This window comes from Zeugodacus cucurbitae, chromosome 6, assembly GCF_028554725.1.
Source record: "Zeugodacus cucurbitae isolate PBARC_wt_2022May chromosome 6, idZeuCucr1.2, whole genome shotgun sequence".
Classification (NCBI taxonomy): domain Eukaryota; kingdom Metazoa; phylum Arthropoda; class Insecta; order Diptera; family Tephritidae; genus Zeugodacus; species Zeugodacus cucurbitae.
Window position 1 is genome coordinate 70,584,587 of NC_071671.1, and position 23,419 is coordinate 70,608,005.

Here is a 23,419-nt window from a genome sequence, read left to right on the forward strand (position 1 = left end):
AAATTGAAAAGTCTAAATAAAATGTTTGGCAATAACGTGAGCGCATTTTAACGCGAACAACAGTAATATAATATGTTGCTTGCTCTACAAACAAACACAGAATCAAACACACACACACTCACTCACGAGCGCAGACTTAATGAAAGCAATTCAACAAAGGCAAATAAAGCGCCGAAAGTTATGCAAAGAATGAACATTTGGTAAATAACTGGAAATTCGTTACTCTTTTAAATATCGCTTAAGGTGTTTCATTTCCTGCGCCATCACACACACATACACACATTCCTCTCTAAGCCAAGAACGTGTAATTTGACGCGCGTGAATGCCGTATTTTCGCAATCGCAACACGCAAATATGAATTTGATCGTAAACAAACGCGCATATGTCTGCTTATATAAATATATGTATGCATGTACAAAGTATTTGTGTATGTTTGTATGTGTGTGCGTGTGTTTTTCCATGTGGTTTGCTGGTTGAAAATGCGTAAGTTGCAGAAAATTTTTGGCAGCTGCCACCGCAATATTTAAACAGCTCACGACAATATGAAGCCGCACGTGCCAAAGTAAAACAATCTGGCAATGATATAAACGCACACTCATCCACATATTACACCGGCACATTAGTGCTGTTGTAATCACATAATGTGTATGCGAACAAGCAGGCAATATTTTCTAATTTGTCAGTAGCATTTCGCATATGCATGAAAATGCTGCAAAATAATATCAAAATTAATTGCGAATGAGTTTTTTCAAGTATCAATTAAACATTATGCACATATACAAAAATAATTATTTGTTAACCTGAATCGCCGATGTGGAAAAATACCCATTATCAACACCACTAAGTAGCTTGGGTACTCGTGGTAACTATGGAAACTTATTTCTAAAAACAATCTGGAAGTGATTTCCAGCATAGAAAATGTTGTTAGCGCAGGTGTGGTGGATTTAGGTATGGTGAATGTTGGTGTGGTGAATTTAAAAGTGGTGAGTTCAGATTTTGTGTAATAAGTCACAAAGTTAAATACACGTGATATGTTTCAGTTTGAGTTAAAGTTAGGTATGGTGAATTATGAGGTGAGTTGGAGGAGAACGATTTTTATGTTTTGAATTACAATGATCTTATAAATATTTTTTTCTTTTTTCTTTATCTTGTTCTGCTCATCATTAAAGTTTAACCACTAATAATGATCCATAAGAGGCTTCACTTTAATAAAATGCTGTTTTACAGAAAATTGGTAAATAATTGTCAAAGCCCTTCCTTCAGTCTTCTGTTGTACTTTTTTCTCACGAAAGCATTCAATCAACATTTTCTGTATTATTCAGCATTTTACAATAAAATAACTTCCAATCATAACCTCAAACCAATAGAAACATTTCTCATTCAAAATGCCACAATTGAATTATTTTATGAGCTGTTTGGCTTCTCTGGAAAATTACCGTTATTTACAAACTGCTTTCAATGTAAATTTACTCATTAAACACACATACACACACAATAAAATTATGAATGTGTTTAAAAATCGAAAATCGACTGTCAACAATAACTCAGCATCAATCAATGGAGTCTATAATGCAAATAGAATACTTACAATATTACTACTTTGTTGCATGATTTTCGAGATGAGGAATAAAATATAATTTCCCAAACGCAAACAAGCATGGGATATTTATATTTGCACAGGTATTTATGAGTATAAGCGAGAAAAAGGTGCTTCAAAGCCAAGTTTCAAAGCGCCGCACATATTTCTCATATTTATTTAGAAGCATATTGCTTACATTTGCTGTGAAGTATCTGTTGGATACAGCCCGAGTGCCACACCAACCAACACATGCTTGGGTAAAACCCACTGCTGCTTGATTAAAAAACTAAAAAAATGTGCCTGCAGACCTGCTCAACAACCTGGAACATGCCTCCACTCTCGCACTGATACAGTCACGAAAACAATTTTATGCCTTTTAAGGTGCTGCGAGACAGGCCCGAGGCAATTCGGCACAAATACAAGGTTTATAGAAAAGTAAAAGAAAAAATTTTTGCAAGGAAATTTATTTTTTTGCAACGAATTCACTGAGGAGTAACGAGATTTCCAAGCTAAGGCAGAAGAGAATCGACAGCCCGAAAGAAGCAATGCTACATACGCTCGCATGTAAGCAAGAGCGAGTGTGTCCCTGAAGACCGCGCGACGAAGGTCGGCGTGCCGAACAATCACATTGACACACAGCCCAGTACCAAACTGTCCCTGTCCCTTCGCTGTTGCTGCTGCTGGCGCTGCTGTCATATAAATGTCAAAAAAGGATATGTGGTGGCAACAGACGTGCCGCTTGTGGCAAGGCAGCGACAAAAAGCTGCCGAAAAATAATCAACAAATACAAAAAATATGACGTGACATTGGTTGCTCAGTGTGTGCAGTCCGCTCACGTAGACGACGGCGCCGAGGTAAGGAAGCGCACATAAATGGGAAAACAAATTGAAAAGATGAAAAAACACTTGGAAGAACAAAGAAAAAGAATGAATGATGCCGCCTCACCTTAGCGCGCCCACTCAAAAGCAGAGGAAATGCAATAATAAGAAAACAACAGCAATAACAACAAGCCATTAAATGCCGTTTAATGTCGTCTTCCACCAGCTCCAGCCCCATGTAAAGTCATTCAGCGCCAACGCACGGAGTTGCGCTGCCGAAAAGAGATACTTCCTTTCATTGCTGTTTGAGTGCGTCACATGGCGACGGAGAAGTGAGGAGAGGAAGGGCGGAGAAGCGGTGGGTGTGTGTGTGCGGAGCAACAGCGAAGACACGTCTGGCATGTGTGATTACGCTTATCAGGCGTGTTCGCCGAACGAATTTATTTGCGAAAACGCGCTCGCTTGCGTAAATGTGTGGAGAAATAATTTGTTTTGCCTATAAATATTGCCAATAAAGTCGGAATTCACAAAATATGGTCGCACAGCGTTGACAGGCTCTTTTTCGCACCACACAATAGGGCGATCATGTCACCCATAGAATGTGGCAATTGAGTAGTTAGATTGGATTTACCATGCAATATTTATAGAATTGAGCTTCTCAGGAAGTGCTACATCAGAAAAGAAGCTTTGTAGCCGTAAAATAACCGACAACTATGACCAAAAGAAGCGGTGTGATACATGTATGTATTGCAGTAATAAATATTTAATCCATTGCTATCGTATCGTTCCATCGAAGAATATTCCATATTTTCTTATCACAACCTCCACTATCGTATCCTCTATCCTATTCTAAGTTACCCTTAGCTAACCTATGTAGTCTTATCCTAATCCCATCTTATCTGTCCCACATCTCATATTATCCTAACCCTCTGATATTATTTCCTATTCTAAATTCTTCGATGGCTTACTTATTCTAAGCTATCCTATCTTCCGTCTCTTATCCTATCTTACCTTGTTTTATTCTCTGTTATTCTGTTCTATCATGTCTATCCTATCTTTTCATTTCTTCCTAAGTTCCTCACGATGCATCAAAATTCGGTCTGTAAAAACTACTAGGATCTAATACCCCTAAACTTGTGAGTTTAATTTCGCACATGTTTTCTCTCACCTTGTGAAGCCCTACAGCAATCAGAACAACTCTTGTGCCACTGTTAACAAGTAAATGCCTATTGTAAATTTGTCGCTTGAATCGATTTTTGATTTGATGCTTATCAGTAGCAGACAGAGAGGTACATATATAAACCAGGCAGCACACAGAAAACTAATCCGTCATTTCAAATGTTTAAGAATCGTGTATATACTGAAGCTGCCTCTTATACAACAAATAGGAGGCTTTTCATATGATTTTGATCGGAAATAAATGAAGCGGATCTGAATACCTGCTGGTCGCTAAGTCGAATATATTTTTGTTTATTTCTGGATTCAACTTATTTCCAAACAATTTTTTTCTCCGCGTAAATAAACAATATATGCATATACACACATAAGTGCGGTAAATTTTTTAAAGCCATTTTCTACTTAGAAACTTTTCTAACCCACACCTGCTGACACTGCCAACCCAACAATCACGCACACACATACCCCTCATAAATTGGTTGTATCCCGTGACGTTTGCTTTTAAGTGTGTGTGCGTGTGATGGCATTCCTCCTTGGCTCTTCCAGCTGCCATCGACAGCATTCGGTTTCACGTACAACAATCGTTTGATTACTTTCTTCGCAAGTCTAAGAGGAATATGATTTTTTCTTCGAACAAGTAACTGAGTATGTTTGTACAGCCGCACGACATGTGTTTGGGATTGAATGTGAGTGGATGCCATCATGTGTGCTTTTCAGCAGCTGTACGACTGACTGGGCGGCGCACATTTGCATTTTATTGACTGATAGGCACACCCATGAAATCACAAACCCACTTATGACCATTTCAGCCCACTTATAAATCGTTACGACCCTGTAGGAAAAGCATAAATAGTTGTGCCGTTCTTGAAACTAGACATTGAGTTCGAATTTAAGATTGTGATTCAGATTGAGATTGAGAATGAGAATGAGATTGAGACTGAGACTGAGACTGAGACTGAGACTGAGACTGAGACTGAGATTGAGACTGAGACTGAGACTGAGACTGAGACTGAGACTGAGACTGAGACTGAGACTGAGACTGAGACAGAGACTGAGACTGAGACTGAGACTGAGACTGAGACTGAGACTGAGACTGAGACTGAGACTGAGACTGAGACTGAGACTGAGACTGAGACTGAGACTGAGACTGAGACTGAGACTGAGACTGAGACTGAGACTGAGACTGAGACTGAGACTGAGACTGAGACTGAGACTGAGACTGAGACTGAGACTGAGACTGAGACTGAGACTGAGACTGAGACTGAGACTGAGACTGAGACTGAGACTGAGACTGAGACTGAGACTGAGACTGAGACTGAGACTGAGACTGAGACTGAGACTGAGACTGAGACTGAGACTGAGACTGAGACTGAGACTGAGACTGAGACTAAGATTAAGATTAAGATTGAGATTGAGATTGAGATTGAGATTGAGATTGAGATTGAGATTGAGATTGAGATTGAGATTGAGATTGAGATTGAGATTGAGATTGAGATTGAGATTGAGATTGAGATTGAGATTGAGATTGAGATTGAGATTGAGATTGAGATTGAGATTGAGATTGAGATTGAGTTTGGGATTGAGATTGAGATTGAGATTGAGATTGAGTTTGAGATTGAATTTAAGATTGAGATTGAGATTGAGGTTGAGGTTGAGATTGAATTTAAAATTGAGATTGAGATTGAAACTAATAATATTGTTAAAGAACCGTATCAGATTCCCTACTGCGCAACTCCGCTACAGCTGGTTTCTGCATACAATATTTGCACGCGAGCTTACGTGCGTGGGAATACGTGTGTACACGCTGTTAACTGATGTTGACATGATGTGATATATTGGCAAAAGTTTGTGCATTAGCTGTGCTTAGTATGAGAGCCGCGGCAACAACAAGCCAAGCCCCGTCTATTGTTGTTGCTTTGGTAAATAGTTTGATTATTGACTAATAGTAGCGAAATCTGTGGGTAGTTTTGTGGCCAAAAGTAGGAGGGCTAAACAAATCGCAAAGTGAAATGAGTCTTTAATATACAGTTAACATGATACACTGCCGACGAGGTTGCGGCAACAATACATTGTATGTGTGTTTACCATGACATGTGTGTGTGTGTGTATGCGTGTGAATGCAAATATATTGTCTATTTATAGTTCATTATTATAATGCCTCGCCCATAAGGTGTGACTAAGATTTATTGGAAATTTACTTAAATATGTTTGATTGAAAGAAATATGGGAATCTATTTAATCTATCAAATGGAATTGGAGAAAAGTTATATCAGCTGTGTATTGAAATTATATTCGTTTGTTAGACCCTGCAGCAGTAATCTAGTAAATGCATCAACAAATGTTTCACTTTGACACATGTCTCCCCCGAGCGACTTTTAAGAACTACTTCAGCGTCCAGCACCAACAAGTGCCCACATTAATAGAAAAATATACATATATGTATATGTGTGAATAGTAGTTAAAATATATATCATATTGGCTGTTTAAATAGGCCTAACGCAAGTCAATAAAAATATCTTTTACCCCCCCCAAGCCATGAACGCAGACATACATATAGACTCAATGCAAACGGGCCTTATAAGTCCATAAAGACTGCTGAATACTCATGTGTGATTGTGGCACAGAGCAAATATGAAATTCAAGTGTATTTTGTATTAGTTAGCAACGCTCATGTGTGTATTATTAGCTTTGATGCAAATAACAAATGCCATTGACACTCTATAAATATTTTTCTGTTTTTATTACAGCCGCAGGCTAACAACCACACAGACACCATCAATTGCACTGGGATTCAAGCTCGCACTGGCTCGAATACAGGGAAATGTCGGCAGCTGAGCAAATAAACAATCATGAGTAGCAAGCAATATCTACAATAAACATGATGAAATTCATTGAAAGGAAGACTGCTGTGAATGAATATACAATTGAAGTACTGAGCCGAAACTAGTTCAATTTGGAACAGTTCGAAAATTCAAAGAGAATTAAATAAAATTAAATACTTTTAGCACTTTCTATATACTTACAAAGCACAACATACCGTTAAATGATTGTTGGTATTATTATTGACAATCCTTCACATTTATATATTCGTAAATAAATTATATATAATCGAAAAATAAATGCTATTAAATTAATAAAATATTCTCTCTATACATATCCTATACGTATATATATATATACCTGTACAAATAGCACGAGATATTAAGCCTCAATTAATTTGCCCTTAGCACTTGGGAACTGGTAAATGACAAATGTTGTTTGCTATTTTTATGCTCGCTTTGATAGGCGCACTTAAGTGGCCTTTAAATGGCGGATTTATTTCCATTGAAAAATGTAAACTAGTAAAAAAGGAATTTAAATGAATATCAAATAACAAAAATGTTGCTAAAATGCTGCAATCATTTAAAGCTGAATGCTTTATTGTTGTTGTTATTTTAAATTATGATAGTCCTTCAGTGAAAGCATGATTAATTACATTTAATATTTTGTTCAAATGAGTAACCTTTATTAAAGGTTAAAATATTCCATTATTTCAATACGATAATATAGCTATGTAATGTTTTATTGATTCCTGCCACTAAATAATATCATTTTACTGTCATTTAAAAATGTAAATTACCATTGTTTATTGGCTTTTAGAATTTATTTGCTTTCACTTTAATAGCCAACGGCATATGAGAATGATAGTTAACCAAAGTGCTCCAATCTCTATTTTAACAATATGTGTCTACATTGAGTGAAATAACTCGCTCACCAATAGGATAACCCGCCGGATACATCGACTTTTTGAACTTGTCTCAGCTGATAGAAACTCCCATGAAATCATAAACCCACTTTTGACCATTTCAGTGCACTTATATATCGTTACACTCCTCTAGGAAAAGTTTTACTTCTGCGATTGAGATTGAGATTGATATTGATATTGATATTGATATTGATATTGATATTGATATTGATATTGATATTGATATTGATATTGATATTGATATTGATATTGATATTGATATTGATATTGATATTGATATTGATATTGATATTGATATTGATATTGATATTGATATTGATATTGATATTGATATTGATATTGATATTGATATTGATATTGATATTGATATTGATATTGATATTGATATTGATATTGATATAGATATTGAGATTGAGATTGATATTGATATTGAAATTGAGATTGAGATTGAGATTGAGATTGAGATTGAGATTGAGATTGAGATTGATATTCAAATTGAGATTGCGATTAAATTGAGATTGAGACTGTGATTGAAACTATTCAACTATTTAACTATTAATATAATTATAATTGAGAATGAGATTGAGATTGAGATTGAGACTGTGATTGAAACTATTCAACTATTTTACTATTAATATAATCAACTATTTATCGATATCGACTTTTTCAACTGGGCTAAACTGAGGATGTTCTAAAGTATTATTTTGAAAGTTCTTGCAAAGATGCTAAATTCATAAATTTCATCGGGAAAGAACCTTTTTTCTATTCTAACGAAACCGTATTTGAAGTCGATAATTAATAAAATGTAACGATCCATGTATTATGGGACTTAATTCTTCCGATCATTCAATCCTGTATGATTTGACATGCCTCTTTCCAGATTCTCCCTTTAAGCATTTAAAACTCTTCTGCAAACGCTATTATACTCTCATTCAGCTTTTAATACAGTGAACCACGATGTTTTGTAGCATTATTCCTGTGTTATGTAGAAATCTACCTTTAAGTTGGGTTAAAAAAAAATAATGTAAATTTCAGTTTCTTTAGTTGTAGTATTTAGTATTTATCGTATTTCAGGGGCATGCTACCAACGAAATAATAACAGAAAACAATGTTTGACAATTGTCCTCTCCAAACCCACGAAATTTTAAAATTCCCATTACTTTCTAAGCACAGCCCTTATGTGAGATATACTCTCTAAGAGGAGTGTGAGGGGAATTTGTGGAATTTTCAATTAAACCTCAAGACCAAAATGCAAGATATTGATTTGCGTCGACAGCAGTGAAAGCTTGAGCTGGAATTTCTTGCAGTAGATAAACAAAAAGTACCGTCTTGAAAACCGCGAAGTCTTACAAAAATATAATTTTCATTTTTTTATTGTTTTTTGAGCAAATATCCTGCTAAATCTAATATGGCAAACACGCCAGACTTAATCAGCGCAAAGAGGCGACTTAACTCTTCCACAAACCCTTACTTTCATACAACTGTATATGTGTGTACATCCGCTGAACTTTGATAGGAGCTGAGCTGATGAAATTCAAGAAAAACAAATCACCCGCACTTAACCGCTGTGTTGACTTGTTGTGTTCAGTGTTTGTTTGTGCAGTGTAATGCCCGCCGGTTGTTTGTCTGCGCTTGTTTGCTTGTTTCCAATCGCAATCGCATGACGAACGCAGCGACAAGGGCGCGGGTATTTATATGCAATGCGCAGCGTATTTGCTTGTGTGTTTGCGTGTGTGGTTGTTGTAAATTAAAAATCCGTTGCGCGCATGCAACGAACTCTGGGAGCGGCGGTGTGCCATTCGTAGTGATTAGCCGAGAGGGCGAGGAGAATTTGTGATAAACGGTTTACAACAACAACAACAAATGGCAATAAAAACCAAAAAGCACAAAATCAAATAACGGACACAACAAGGCCAACAATCGAACCGACTGTGTGTGTCCAACAACGGTACTATAATATCCTGCGGACAAGTACGGACAAATTGCTCATACGCCCCGGGTGACGTCGGCGGCGGCGGACTGATGCCAAAGAGCAAAGTGCAGGCCAGCAGCACTACCTCAAGCCACGCCGGATGTACAACGTTAGAGGAGGAGGGGGAGTGAAGTGTGAGGGGTGCGGAGTCGTTGAGTGCCGTAGGAAATTGCCAACACTTGGCGCTGTGTCAGAGCGAAAACAGAGCAGAAAGATAACGGAGAAAAATAGTCAGAGTATAAGCAAACAGCTACAAATTATTGCTTACGCTCTTGTTATTGTTATCGTAGCTGTAACTGTAACTGCTCGCATTGTTTTTGCATTTTTGTTTTGTTGCTCAAGCCTGTTGCTCGCTTTCGTTTGGCATTTCGCTTGCACTCGCACTCCTCTGCTTCTGCTTGGCAACATTCGTTCGGTAAACACACATAATCTCAACAATATCAACAACAAAGCTTGCTCTCAGTTCATTGCATCGTCGATGCAACAAATGCAATGTTGATTTTAATTTCAGTGCAATATAAATAAATCCATCTGGATAAACGAAGCGAGTGAAAGATGGCATGTCTCTGGGAAATTGAAGTCAAAACACACATAAATAATAGATGGCGCAGAGCGAGGCAAAGAGGGCGATGCCAAACAAAGTACTGGCAAATGATATTATTACGGTATTAATGGACTGCAGTAATTGCTCAGCTGCGCTACAGACACTATTGGCTAAGCAACTCGAACTTATTTAGTTGGCATATGTGGGAATCAACTTGATTTGTGCAAATACTTCTTTTTTGTTGTTGTTTATTTTTTTTGTTTTCTGCTGATGATTTATTAATTCAAAGTACTTTGATAGATAAATATAGTGCTCTCTCTCTGTTAGTTATGAACAAATATGTGACCACGAGTGGAATATTTAAAGAGTTTTCTAATACAAATATGCCACAAGAAGAAAAAGTCAGAAACCGCAATTGTTAAGGAAATAAATATTGTGTTTACATAAAAAAAGAGTTGCCATATGTGTTTAAAATATTTGAAAATATTAGTTAAAAATTAGTAGTGCTGTAATTGATTTTATATTTAAATAGACAAAGTTTTGCTTAACTTACAAAAATTTAGCCTAGGGTTGCCACCTAAATTAAACAAAAAAATAAAATAAAAAATATGAATTAAAATCATGCATTTCAGCATGAATGAAGAAAGAACACAAGCTAAAGTATTTAAAAGTGGATGCCACATTATTGAATTTTACAAAAAAAATTACAATAAAGAAATATAAAACTGAGATGTGGATATTATTAGTGTGCAATTTAGAAAATTATTATAACTAATTTGTGACTAAAATAACCATACGACGTTGCCACATGATTTGAAAAAATAATACTCATAAAAATTAGAATAACTCTATTTTTGGAAAAAAAATATTTTGAAATATTTTTAGAAAGGTTTATGATATTCTGATTTCTGTTACGAATTTTCAGCCATATTTAATATTTATTCGGTAACCTCTATAAGCTATATGTTTACATCCAGAAATTTTGATTGGTTCTTTTAATTCATTTTTCCCAAATATTTTCTTTTTTAAATATATATAGGAGAACATATTTCCAAATATTAACTCAATTGTGCTCACTATTATCATACAAATAGCTGACGCCCACATGAAAAGACTTTGAAATCATGATTTAATAGTTATTAATATTTTGGAGAGCCTATAATCAAATGAATTCAACATTTTCTAAATGAAAACTCAATTATATTAAATTAAATTGAAATATTAAATTGTTTATTCAAAACACGCCAACAGAACTGCACACACACACAAACTGCCACACTGCTTTACGAGTGTGAACGGGCATTAACTTTTACATTTCATTTCACGCCAGTAAATTCACTCAAAACGATACTCGAAACTCTATTGAATAGTTAACCGAATGGACGCATGGACGAGGCGAGTGGGCAAGCCAAACCGCAGCAAACGAGCGCTGGCACTCATGTGGCGTGAAGTTATTGAAAACTTGCCACATTACCAGCGGGTAGAGTTGCCAAGGCAAAATGCATAAAAAAATATATGCGAAAGTGGGAATACATATAACAGGAATTTGAGCACTCAACAATATTTCCAACCAACTTTTAATTTCACTTCTACATTATGGAGCTCACACACAAATGTATGCGAAAATGTAAATACATCGAGGCTGGTTTTCGAATAGGCAGCTCTGGGCGAACTGTGGGTGAGAGTGAGCGAGGGGGGTAACTGCAATTCCCCCGACCAAAACTACACCAATACTGAACTAGAAGCACTCGAAGCGCTTGAGGCAGCCCGCGAATATTGAAACTAGCAAAACGCGGCACACAGCAGCTGGCCATCGACAACGAACCCCTCGAACACACACACTCACATTTATATATATTTCGGTTTCTCTCCATGCAAGTGCGGGTGTGCGTGTGTGCGCGCGCTTGGCGGCAGTTAGAAATTGGAAACCCACATTGGCAGCGAGCGAAACCGCGACGATATTGTTGCCACAAGCGGTTAGCGGTGCCGACTGGCAGCAGCTGCAACAAAAACAACACAAATTCCAACAACATTTTTTTGTTGGCGCTCCGCATTTTATGGAATTTAATGGACCAAATATTTCGCGGCGTCCGCAAGTGGCATGAAGGAGCGTCGCAGCATTGATACCCACACGAATACACACGAGAGGCTCACGCGTGCAAATTCACAATGTGCCCCGCTCACGGCGCTTATTTTAGTTTGGTGGTGGTCGCATCGCTGATGGTCGCCCGATCTAGATCAAGTGCAAAATATGGAGCACCACAAAACTGCTGTCCTCAACCGCCACACATAAACACAAGCGAACGTGCGGGCATAACATAGTGGCCGCTGGCACTGCCATGTTTGCTTATGGAGCGGTGAGAGTGTGAGTCAGTGTGTGTACGAGTGAATACGCGCTAATGAGTGCTTCGTAGCACTTAGTTCGGCAAATCCGCTGTGGAACTAATGTGGAAATGCGCTGCATATAAATGCATTTGTATTTAGTTTTTATTCAAATCAAGTATTTTGCCAAATTTGAATAAACATTTGTCAGCACTGCGCTGACTTAGTCCAACGAGTGGTATTCCCAACTTGTGCACTACAAAATTCAGACTCTTATGCACCACACAACACATCGAACGGAATATCATACGTTTAGAGTTTGCTGCACTTCTGAAGTGAAGTGATTGATATTCAAAATTATCAAAAATTTACAGGGTGTCCCTATTGATATGTCCCTTAAATAAATGTGTGTTAACGTCGAAATCCTCGCCTTAATACTCGGAAAAGTAAAGAAATATGCAGCAAAGAGGCCTCATTTATTTAAATCCATAAAATTGGAGCACCCTGTATTTGAAAATTTTAACATTTAAATCACACTTCATAAAATTTCGCAGAACTAATTTCTACTCAAAAGGCTTCCCCGCATTTTCTTACATAGAACATTGTCAACCTTGAATTTATTAAATTAAAAAGTCTAACATTTCTCTGACATATGGGCGACAATAGGCCATACGGGCGCCTAATCAAAATCAAAATCCCATTAGTTAACCTCGTACATAATGCAGGTAATGTAAATTGGCCTTCTACAAAATCTTAATTGGACTAGTACCAGTGCTACAAAGTAGAATCATGGCTCACGCTACTCCGAAAGGGACAAAGTCGAGTCTTTGAAAGAAAAATATAAATAAAACCTTTGGAAGAGTCAAAGAGTTACACATCTTACAATAAGCTATAGCACTATAAATCATGAATGTCAAATGCGACGCTGTCAATGGAAAGCTTAAAGAAGCTCAATAAATTAGTAAAAGGATCGTGCAACAGCTGCTGAAGCTTTATATAAATAGGACTTATTTGGTCAAAGATCTGATGGAAATGAATATTTAAGCCTAAAATCCCATAAGAAAGGTGGTAATGAGAAAGCTAGACATTGCCGAAATGAGAATTGCTTTATGTCTATTCAGAAGATCTAAACTCTCTCTAGCGCGTATGTGAAATCTGAACCTATGTATAGAATCATAAATAGCGCAATTGTAGATAGTATTTTGTAATACATAAACTAAAGGAAACTATTTATTGCACCAGCCGCATGCCCATTAAACCTTCAAATAAGCTTTGTTATTTGTGCAAAATTAAATGCTAAATAGTGCACATGCACTTTCGAGAGCGAGTCCGTAACTGGCTGCCATGACACAAGCGCAGTCATCAAAGCTGGCCGTCATTAAAGCACACACCCCTACATATACAAATTTGAATATAAATATGTGTGTATAGCTACATCTAAACCACACATATGCAAGGGCGCCACAAACAGTTGCTTTATTTAAGCTCGCTTTCGCCGATCGCAGCATGCATTTAGGCGCACAAGGAGCGTCCGATTCCTGCGCGCGCTCGTTGAGTGAGTGATATGGGCCTGTTTGCGTGGACCCTCGCGCCGTGTCTCATAAATATTGCAAGCGACGCAACTGCAATTTTTATCTATGCTTTTCGAGCGTTTTTTTATTTTTGCTACTACCATTACACACGAGTTTTTATTTAATATTTATTGTGGTCCAGATAACGGCGACTTGCCATTCAAGCGTGGGCGCTTGGGCCGAGAGAGGACAAGTGTGTCGGCCCTGACCAGTGTAGTGCGCACTTGTGTTTTGATGCTTCACTGGCTGCCACCTCAGGCATTCACACTAAAGCACAACAATGAGCGTGAGTGTGAGTGTTCGTTTTTTTTGTGGGGCACACACACACGCATATATGCTTCAAGTTGCAAGTTGAATATTTCGAGATTTGCATGTCAGTGTCATTTGCACACAAACCGACAATAAAAAGCATAAATTCATTTCTCTACTGTCCCTTCCACTTTCACTTCCTCATCCTCTTCCTCTTGCCACGGCGCGCTAGTGAAATGTTGCCGCGCCCCTCCTCTCCCGACTCGCCGCAAACATACACGCTGCACCGCCTTCACCACCCCTGCCCATTTGCCCTTTCTTTGATATAGTTTTCAAGTGTCTTTTTTTGCGTTTTGCGTCGGTCGTGTTTTTCTACGCTTCATAACCACTACACTTTATGCGCACAAGCAGCCAGCATATTTTTGCACTTCTCCCATTTTCTGTTTCATTGTAAACAATTTCGCTGTTCTGCTCGAATCAACCCTTTGTCCTGTCCGTTTCAATGTCCTTTGCGCTTCAATGAAAGTCGTCAAAGTCGGGCGAAAGTCTAAGCGCTGCTCAGCCTGCTCTGCTCGCCTTGAATGCTCGCATAAATAAATACTATGTGTGTGTGTGTTTGTTGTTGTTTGAATACAATGTGTAAGTGTGTGTGCGAGTCAATACGCATTGAGGTGTATGGGAATGCACAAGATTGTTTCCACTTTTTGCAATTGCTCTACTTTCCTGCCAGATTTTCTTTCATAAAAATAGTTGTTGTTGTATAGCACCAATGCGCCTCGCATGTTCTCAATTAAGCCAGCTTTAACGCAGTTTGTAAGGCCTTTGATAGATTGATAGAAATGTCAATGCATTTGTATTTCATCATATTAATGCAAATAAAGGGTGTTCAGTTAGTGGAAATTATATATAAATGTCATCGAAAAGAGATTTCAAAATCTCGAGACAAGTTATAAAGGCTCAGCTAGCTTAATTTTGTTTCGAAAATAGAGTTTTCGAAAGCTAAAAACGTTTTGAAAACAAATATTCTAGTTATCTTTATATTATTATTGCCAGCGGATTTATAATTTATGGTATACTATATTGTTGCAAGAATTCAATATTTATCTTCTTTCTAATCACAAATATATTTCTTATTAAAATCTGATTCTAAGCGGGTATGTAGTGGGTTTTTGCAATTTTTATTTACATTAAATAAAGCTTATGCATCCCAATTCCTTCACCCACTACCACGAGATGAATAACTCAATTCATAACATCTCAAGGACAAAGGTGCTTCTCAGTTTTGCTAACGCAGAATTGCACTTTCTATAAAAATTATGTCACGTGAAAAAGTTTTGCGGTTGCTGAATAGAACAGCACAAAAAGTGCAAAAAAGCGCAAACAACACTTTTCCAGATTTCAACAATCGGCAAATTCAGCCGCAACTCAACGCGGCTTGAAATACCAATAAAATTAAATACGGACCAGCATGGAATTGAGTATACTATTAAGTATATATATGTGTGTAAGGTGTGTGTGTTTGTGCGCCATAATCAACCGCAAAAATCACAGCCGCGTAAAAACCAAATTAGGAGCGGAAAAAAGCTCGGTAAGTTCGACTTTTTTCACAACCAACTTTAATTGCATATAATTAGGCGCTTTTACAATGAAAACTTGATTTGCGAATTTTTTTTTCATAATTAAATTCAATAATTTTAAATTTAAATAGAAATTGTTGCATGGTTAAAACAGCTTTGTAGTTAAGTCATGTGATTTAACAAATCAACAACAAATAAAAAAAATTAAAAACCAACATTAATTGCTGATCATAATGAGCGCACTCAAGTTACTCTTGATTGCATAAATTTAAGTAAATAATTTTATAGAAACTGTTTGCGAAAGCTATCAAGCTTTCACGCTTTAATTTGTTGCTTTTTTGTGTCAAAATACCTATTTATGATAACCTATTTATGATAATAATATATATACATAATTTCCTTTTATAAGCTATTCAAGCATATTTAATTGAGTTAAAATATATTTTCAATTTTAGAAATTTATTCAAAAATAATTTTATTAAAATTTCTATAATATATGCTGTGATATAGCCAATTAGCTTTGACAATATTTGCTATTAATTTATTACTATTTACCAATTGCATACAATACTGAATGTATCTTTAAATATTAAAACCATAAGGTGTTGTAACAAACATTATTTATCCAAAATACTATAAAGAATACACACACAAAATTTTAATAAAGAAATATTTTTTTTAATATTAATACTCGTTATAATAATACTCGTTCAAGTAAATCGATAGGATAAAACAAAATGTTTTAATATAGGATTCAAGTACAATAATTAAGTAAGGCTTACATCTGAAAAAAGGGTTGAAGGGTTGCCAACTGTTTACTATTGGCATTCATCAAAAAATGTAAAATCTTTTCTGCCGGAAGCATTTTAGAGGATGTTGTATCCATTGTATACGAATATTATATTAAGGTATTATCTATTATATAATGGCCAAAATGGCCGTCTTTGTCAATGAACAGTTTACTTTCGGAAACACCATAACATGAAGTAATGCGGAGAGAAAATTATCCGAGCTCACTTTTTTGACTTGTTTATATTACGAGAGTATATACAAATTTCATATTCAAAAATGAAATCCGCGAGCATTAAGGCCCCTGAATTAAAATTATCGACCCTTCTCTCTAATACTCAAGGTCCAATATCTATTCAATATATTCGTTTACAAGCAAACGCTTCTAGTATTGGGAAGAAGGACAATAAATGATCGACAAATAATTAAGATCAATGCCTTATACAATTTATAATAAGAATCTATGTTAAGTATATACATATTTCACTCATCTTTATACGCAGTTCGTCGCATTAATACGAGTACTCCCCCTACTGCGAGTGTCGACTGCCAGTAGAATAGACTTTAGTCGATTGAGTCGATTATATTTTAATTTGAAATTGTGTAACTGGATCGACAAAATACAAAAAATTTCGACAAAAAAAAAAATATTTAGCAATACAAACCACAATTGTATATTGAAACCCCTACTGCTACATATAAGCGTTTTTTTTTTACTTCACCGAAAACCGAATTTAATGAAGGGAATTTCGCACCACTTTTTGTTGGCGGCCTGACATTGCGTAATTCACACAAATTAATATTTCTTACGCAACTATTTCGAATTCTTTGCTAAATTGAAAAATTCCAAGCGAAACCAATTCGCAGTCAAACAAAACAAATGAAAACTTTCGCTGCTGAATTCTCACTTACAAACATACAAACAAACATATAACTTCCGCTGAAATTGGAAGACTGTGCGCTGGTGGATGAGACCGAACGTCGTTATGGAAAATCATCACCGCATTTCAAGTAGAGCCGCGCTGATGGAACCCCAGCCAGGCCACACTTGTCGCTGCGAAAATTCAAATTAAAACATTGTCAAACAGCCAAGGCGAGAATGAAAAACACAAATTGGATCGCAGGTGGGGCTCTCTGTGTAGAGCGCGCGGAGGTGTTTCGGAGTCAAATTAAATTAAAATATGCAACAATGTTCTTGCCAACTCACCTTGCATGGCTGCCAATAGGAGCAGGAGCTGCAGCGCGGAGCTGAACGCGCCACCAGCCCGAAGCGAACTTGAAGAACTCATTTTGTCGTTCCACCGGTGTGTGTGTCTCTGTCTCTGTGTGTGTGAAAGGTTTGATTTGATGCTAATTGCAGTTCCACCTTGCCACACTCGGGCGCTTCCGCTTAGACACTGCCAACAGTAAGGCTTTTGTTTAATTGCAACGAATTAATAGGCGCCGCACGAAGAGGCGAGTCCAAGCGTTGTTGATGCGTTCTTTCAGTTGATTATTCGTTGCTGGTGGCGTTAGACGGTTGAGTGAGAATATTTTCAGGCAAATTGAAAAACACGTGCCCGCACAACAACAAACAGCTCGTCGCGCAAGCGTCCCCAAATAGTCTTTAGCGCCGCGAGCAAGTATTTAAAGTGTTTATCAGCGCTTTGCTTATGCGTATCCTCTAGGGCTAGTCACAGCGCCCTCTCTCAGCGTCACTTTTTTCAATTTCGCTCTAATAATTGTGCACATTTCCGACAATCATAACAATGTTTCGCCCCCCGATACAACCGCGCTACAGCTAATATGATGACTCGGGGCAAATGGAGCTGTGCAAAAAAGAAAAATGCCAAAATCGAGTCTGACAGCCGTGGTGTTCAGTGAGAACTGGGGTGGCACGAAAAATGCCAACTAAAGATTTCATCAAATTAGTGCCAGTGAAATACCAGAAAAATGGTCTTTTTAAAAAACACTCACGGGACTAATAACCCAAAATGTTGTTTTCCTTTTTCTCTCACTTTCTCGCTTTTCTAAATGTTTTTCTCTGCGCTGCACACTTCATTCGCCGTGCGCGCTTTGTTGTTTTCTTGGCTGGCAGGCGACCAAGTGGTGAAAAGGTGGGCAGCCAAGCAGACAGTCAGGCGTCGAGCAGGCAGGCGAATGCTTGAATTGTAGACTGTTTTTGGCTGGTTACAGTTAGCGCTACCCACGCCACTCACGCGCCGTTACTCAGCTGCCAACTGCCAGCTGCCACGCTGTTCGTTGCCTACCTCTAGGCGCGCAGTAAGCACTTAACTCGACTTCAAGCGCTCGTTGCTGTCGCTGCTGCTGCCATTGAGTGGCCGGTGTAGGTGTAATGTTTTTTTGTTTTTGCGCCCGTTTACGTGATTTCGTTTTTTCACAATTTTTTCACAGTTTTCTTACACCACTGCTTCTACTTTCTGTTTTTGTATTTCTTCGCTTACAAACACACAATTGTGCTTTTTAATGGCGGGTTAACCGCGTTTCGGCGCGTTACAGTGTTTACGCGACAATCTTCGAAATGGGTCAAAGTGAATTTCTTTTGATGTGTGAGTATTTTTTACTCCCTTTCTTAGTTTACATTTGTAACAGTATTATATGAAAATCTCTAACACCTGGTTTTTTTATGGAACAAACTCTTTATGTTTAGTTAATTGCTTCAATGGCTTTCGTTAAAGCTTCTGTTGCACTTTCAAAACAACATTTGTTATTGTTAAATGCTGAGTACAAATGAATATGCAACAACACTTCCACCACCTGTATTGTCATTAATCAACTTGACATTGCATAAATTTTCTTCATAACCACTTATTAGTCCAATTAATTTCACTTTCTCTTTTTCGCTCGTGTTTCGTGTTTGCACTCCTCAACGCTTGAACGCCTCGAAATGTAAATTATGCAAATGATTTCCGTTCAATATTTCTTGCAATTTTGCCATTTACCACATTTTGTCACACTTCAATTTGACAATCTCATTTCGGTATTGCATACTTTTCAGTGCCAACCCATAGTAGCCGCCTTCAATTTCAATTAAAATCACCATCAACACTTCTAATTCATTCAATTAATCTATATGTGCCACTTTAATTCAGACAAAGCTGCTCACTTTCATATTTTGATTGTCGTTGTTGTCGCGGTGCTCTCGTTATTTTTATTGTCAGTTATGTTGTTGTGGCGCCGAAAAATATGTCACACCATTTATAACACTTACTTATTCCGGATAATATTTCACTTCAAGCATAAATGGCACTTAATTTATATCAATCTCGCGTGCAAACTGCGCTATTTTTACCTTGGCTGGCATAAGAGTTTGGCTTTTGTTGTTATTTTCTGCTTCAAATTTTTTGGGTGTTTTTCGGTACTTCACCTGCCAGTGACTGTAATCTCATTTATTTACTTCAGCTGCACAGGCATGCTGAGGCAACACTGTTTTGGCAAAACCATGCCACGATGTCATTTATCTTATTGCGCCTACTTGTAGGCAACAGCATTTAACGCCCTGAAGTAACGGCAGCAACAAAGTTACTGTAACTGTACTGCATTGTGTGTGAGTTTGAAATAAACCACTGCCACTAACTAGCACACTACACTAGCCGCTAAGCAAGCTCCAGGTTCTGAGTTACGCTTAGACCACAAATATGTTGCAAGTTTGATGCCTACATTTAGGCTGTCACTCCACAAACTCATTTAAATTTTTTTATTTAACTTTTATTAAAGATCACCGTTCCACTTGCAATTCTTTTCGTACCTTTTATTGCTGTTACTTAATTACAATTTGGTGCATTTCTAAATCAAAATTAATTTCGCTTGCATTTGCTTCCGCCACGAACGCGCGTATACGTGCAACACACTCGACACACAGTATGAAACTACTGACTGGCTACCAGCTCCAACTGCGGCCATAGCTGACAGCCTGTCGCGGCACAGTACAGCTGCCGCTTCGTGGCAAGTCGGTGCGCGTACATTGTGGCAGATGTAAGAGGGGCGTCGAAAAAAACGAGTACACGAGCCGTGTACGATTCGTGTCGCTTGTGATGGGAAACGACGAACTGCATACATGTCAACAACGAGTAAACACCGTTCGAATGGTCTTCGAAATGGTTCGAAAGTGTGCGAAGAGTACAGTGGAAGAGCGCAACAGAGAGTTAGGCGGAAGAGTAACGAATTCGAAAACAGACAACAGCAAACGCAGTGGTATGCCGTTTTCGTGGATACCGGTGGAATTTTTTTGATATTTATAAAATTTTTGAAAACGGAAATACAGTTTTTAATTGAAAACTTGTAAAAATTACTTTAAATTTGTTTTGTTTTGGAAGTGAATGCTATTTTTGAAATATCAACAATGCCACGACATGGCATATTTTGAAAGAGGGAAAATAATATACAATTTTTTGTTTATTTGTTCAAAATTAATTTAATTATTTCTTGCGATTTTTTTAGAAATACGTCAACAACTTTTAGCTGTCATAGGTCAGTTAAAGAAATATTCGAATATTCTCTCGAACCTTCTGACAACCAACCACAAAATCTCTTATAACGGTAATTCGTGGTGAACATTTTTCGAACTCTTTTTTCTCTTTGAGAGCTCCACGAAAACTTAAAATAATTCACCACACTTGACCAAAGAGAAAATATCCCTAAATTTCTCATTCAAATATGCTCAAAATAACCAAATTAGTTGTAGTTTTTTCATCGCAAAAGGAAATTAAAGAATTTACTAGACTGTTATTTTCAACTTTTCAACACATGACCATATTACTCTGGTGATACTTTATAGGACACTTTTGAGGTCCTAGACTTATTTATACCGATCGTCTTCTTTATTGGCATACACCGCTTATGCGATTACCGCCGCGTTAACAACCGCCATTAATTTTTCCTTTCCTTATCCGCCAACTGGTGATATCAAGTGCAGCCAAGTCCTTCTTCACCTGGTCCTTCCAACGGGAAGTAGAGGTCTTTCTCTTCCTCTGCTTTTACCGCGGGTGCGGTTGCTGCATCGAACACTTTCAAAGCTGAAGTACTTTCATCCATTAAGACAACATGACCTAGCCAGCGTAGCCCCTGTCTTTTTATTCGCTGTACTATCTCATCGGTCCATCGTCTGCGACATTCGCCTTTACTAACCTTTAAAGGTCCATTAATCTTCCGTAAAACCTTTCTCTCAGAAACTTCTAGTGCCTTCTCATCGGATATTGACTTCAGCATCATAAAGCAGGACGGGAGTGATGAGGAACTTGTAGAGTTTACTTTTTGTTCGTCAAGTGAGGACTTTATTTTAAATTGCCTGCTCAATCCATAGTAACAACTGCTGGCAAGACAGATTCTGAGTTTGTTCATAGTAACAAATGCTGGCAAGACAGATTCTGAGTTTGTGTACAAGTATTCGCTGTTACCTAGAAGCTTGGCTCCCGCTAACATAACTAAGCGATAACACAACTTAATTGCTATAAATAATTACAACACTGAATAAAGTGTGCATTAATTTATTGACACACACACCTACACACTTGTAGACCCTTCTATCTGGAAACATACACACATATGAACTTCCATAAGCAGCGCAAGACTTCCTTCTATTTGCTATTTGTTTTTCGCGATTGCGCTGCAAGTGAAAGTTTTTAATTGAGGCAATTTGTTTGAGGCGATAAATGTGCTAGTTACTTATTCCTCACCCTAATAGGGTTTCTTACAAACTATATTCGTACAACAACAAAGTGCAACATAACACGACGAAGTTTAGAATTTTCTCGCACAAGCAACTTTTGCGAGTAGTTTATTAGTAGTATTCTTTCACTTTTCTGCTACCTGAAAAAAGTGTGCGCCGCCATTTTGTTGATACCCGCTCGCCATCCATATCATTTGTTACACTTAGTTTCAGTTTCGTTTTCTTTTTGCCAACTATTTACCTACTTAAGTTAAGTTCAGTTACAAGTTGTATGCGCACATGTTACACCATATACTTATACAAACCTTAAGGTACTTATATACATAATATAATATTTACTTGAGAACATCTTCATCACGAACTTATTATTAAATGTGCTGCGACGCAAAAGCTGGAACAATGACAACGCTGATTCTAAGAACTCCAGCTGTGTTGGCAAATGAGGTTATGTGACTATCAACACGAGAGCAACACGATGTGTGTCGGAAGTAATGCTGAAGCATTATTTATGAAGTTTATTGTGTTCTCAGAGAAGTGTCCAATAACCAACCGTTTTATCGTGAACCAGAAGCAACTCTGAACCTCAACTGCTGATAACCCTACATACATATATATTTTGATCTTGCTGCTTACCATTATTTACATGTTATTTTTAACTAGATCTTCCGAGATTTCTTTCAATAACTAGAGAATCTTCGGCTACTAACCAAGTAACCAGCAAATGACTCAGTCAGAACCCTGACTTATTCGCGACATATATAGATTGCACCCCGGAACTGAGGCGAATTGGTGGGGTGCCGTCGCTGTTGGAGTATACTGGAATGCTATCCTCAAGGCAAATTTTCTGACTTCATAACACTAAAACGTATCCACAAGTAGGTACATAGATCACTCTTATTTACACCGAGAGCATTATTGATATTGCCTAATAGATAGCAATCAGCCTCAGTATCAATAAAAAAATATACAATTATTTCCAGAAGCCTTTTACTAATTGAAAAATAGGAATTCGTGAGCCAATGTTATGAATCCGAACTATAGAAATTCTGACAACCAAATAAGCCTTAAGTGGATATTAATTGAAAATTTACAAAAAACATGATTTTCATAAATCTTATCATGCCGTTCCGTTCCGCTCGCTTTTGCTGAACGCCCCACACTCCAACACAATCATAATAAATTAAATAATTGCTGAGAAGTGTTTTTATTATTGCTCACCAAATCCGATTCCATTTTCCATTTCTCAAAGGTAAAAAGACGACGTCAGAACATAAATCATAAAAAGACATTATAGCTTTCTGTAGCCGCAGCGCAAAAAATACTCAAATGCATTATGCTTCAGCACCTGACAATCATAACGGCTTTTTGTGGGGGCCAACGTCATACCGTTAGAGGTTGCTTCAAAATTT

The 23,419-nt window shown here is 37.4% G+C and overlaps 1 protein-coding gene across 1 annotated transcript in view; it reads right to left on the minus strand.

Annotated features, from left to right (window-relative positions):
* The window catches only part of LOC105221240 (zwei Ig domain protein zig-8), a 127,719-nt gene extending 107,522 nt beyond the window's left edge, over positions 1 to 20,197 (minus strand). Inside the window, exon 1 of the mRNA XM_011198037.3 lies at positions 17,550 to 20,197. Within this exon, the coding sequence (XP_011196339.1) occupies positions 17,550 to 17,631 (82 nt within the window). The 5' untranslated portion in view covers positions 17,632 to 20,197. The remainder of the gene's footprint in view (positions 1 to 17,549) is intronic.
* Positions 20,198 to 23,419: the final 3,222 nt, after the last annotated feature.